This window comes from Octodon degus, unplaced genomic scaffold (assembly GCF_000260255.1).
Source record: "Octodon degus isolate 3935 unplaced genomic scaffold, OctDeg1.0 scaffold00036, whole genome shotgun sequence".
NCBI classification, from domain to species: domain Eukaryota; kingdom Metazoa; phylum Chordata; class Mammalia; order Rodentia; family Octodontidae; genus Octodon; species Octodon degus.
In genome coordinates this window covers 15120362-15122497 of record NW_004524612.1, presented here as the reverse complement: position 1 = coordinate 15122497, position 2136 = coordinate 15120362, and the positions used below count along the sequence as shown (strand labels likewise).

General features: G+C 44.7%; 1 protein-coding gene across 1 annotated transcript in view; it reads left to right on the top strand.

Annotated features, from left to right (window-relative positions):
- The window catches only part of Kif13b (kinesin family member 13B), a 197872-nt gene that overhangs the window by 103609 nt on the left and 92127 nt on the right, over positions 1–2136 (top strand). Inside the window, 1 exon segment of the mRNA XM_004630706.2 lies at positions 1614–1780. Coding sequence (XP_004630763.2) covers positions 1614–1780 — 167 coding nt within the window.

Sequence of the window (2136 nt, the reverse complement as noted above, 5' to 3'; positions counted from 1 at the left end):
GTGCTCCACTTCTTTCTGCTGCAGGCGTTAGAGTTGAACCCTTTGTGTCTCTCTGGCAAGATGTTCTGCTCCTGAATCAGCTGGGTGGGTCTTGCCCTAGCCTCTTTGCAGGGAGTTCTGCTGAAGGGTTCCCTGCTGGGCCTGCAGACTGGATCAAATGAGGATCTAGCGGGCCCTGGGTCGTCTCACTCACTCGCCGGGCCTGTGCTCTGGTCTATTCAGGATCCCGCGGCCCTGGGTCATCCCTTACTGTACTTTTTATGAGCTGATTCTGAATGGTATTTATTTTTAACTTATTTTAACTTTAAAATTTTTCCAGTTGACATTTATAATTATTTATGGGTAGAATATGTAGCTTTTTTTTTTTGTTAGAAAAGACCTTTGAGTCAAAGACCTGGAACCAAGATGCCCCTCCCCTTCTGTGTAACGATGTGCTCATAGGTGATGGGTTGCAGTGGCCATGTGGCTTAAGATGGTACTTCTAGAAAGAGTGAAATTCTCTTTGTTCTAATCATGCTGCAGACTTGCTGTGTGGCCCTTGTTAAATGCCTTAGTCTGTTTTGGTGCCCCAGAATCACAGATCCTCAGTGCCTGAGACTGATCACATGTTCTTTACTCATAGTCAAAAACATACCACCCTGCCTCGATTCACAGGAGTGTCCTGCTGGGAGGCTCCTGTGTGCCCTCTTTATACACATTCCTACATGGTGTGCCTTTCAGAGGTTGCAGGTACAGCGGAAGGAAAGGCTCATGCTCCTGTGAAGCTGGGCTTGAATGAAGTGCATAAGGCTTTCTTTGATAAGGTGACAGCACTCATATTTTGAGAGCTTACTATATGTCCTGCACTGTAGCAGGTGTGAGGGACACACTTCGCATAAGTTAGGACCCATGCTTATGAAGCTTGCAGTCTGGCACGAGGCAGATGGTAACTGAGAATGAGAACAAACCCGTTCCAGGCAAAAGCAAGAGCTTTTCCCTTACATGAAAGCAAGCGGAGACAACCACGTGGTACCTTCAAGACCCTGGACCATGTTCCATGTGACTGTTGGGAAGGGTTTGTATGGAGGCGTGACAAGGTGTGAAAACAGAAGGCAAGGCCCAGAATGCAGGCCCCTATGAACTTTACTGAGTGGCCTGGGCCTTGTCTTGGCTAGGGGGTCAGTCACTGCAGGTGTCAAGCAGGAGAGTGTAGTGAAAACTTGCCTTTTTAGAAAGTTTGTAGTTGAGTAAAGTGCATGCATGTTTGCTCACATACACAGAGTTAAATGAACTGCTTTGAAGGTGTTTGATGTTGTTAAGAAAGAAAATTGAGAACTCACTAGTTTACTTGGTTGCTATTTGTAATGGGTTTTATTCTTCAAAAAATTTTCATTAGCAAAGTAAAACTAGATAGTTTGAAAAGAACAAGATACAATGATCTGCAAAGCTGTATTGAAGATAACATCTATGAATTATAAAGATACTGAATAATCTTTCTGTTTTCTTTTGTGGTGGTGCTAGGGATAGAACCAGGACCTCTGCCTTGCTGGGCCAGCATTCCCTGACTGAGCCATACCCACAGTCCCAAGTAATTATTCTCATGTAGGATCTTCTGTATCTTGCTGCCTCAGTAGCCCAGGGACTAACATCTCCATTGTGTTTGCAGGAGCGACAGAAACAGCTGGAGAGCCTTGGGATATCGCTTCAGTCTTCAGGAATCAAGGTTGGGGATGACAAGTGCTTCTTGGTTAATCTGAATGCTGACCCTGCTCTGAATGAACTTCTAGTGTACTACTTAAAGGTGAGTGATGTGGCTGTGTGGAACGCTAGTGCTGCATGGCGCTTTTAAACTTGGGGAAGCACAGTTATTCAGAAAACAGAGTTAGCATATGGTTTTTATTTGAATAAACAAAGTGTAGAACAGTCCTGGGTTTCTCGGATCAGTTTACCTTTTTAGTCTTTGAGTAATATCATTCAACCTAGTCATATAAAAATATATTTTGTTGCCATGCTGGTCCCATCCCCGGGGTGCACTGAGATGGTGATTGAGACTGGGCATGGTGGCGCATGCCTATAATCCCAGCACTTGGGAGGCTGAAAACAGGAGAGTCACTTAAGTCCAAGCTGCATAATGAGACCCTGTACTAAATCACATTT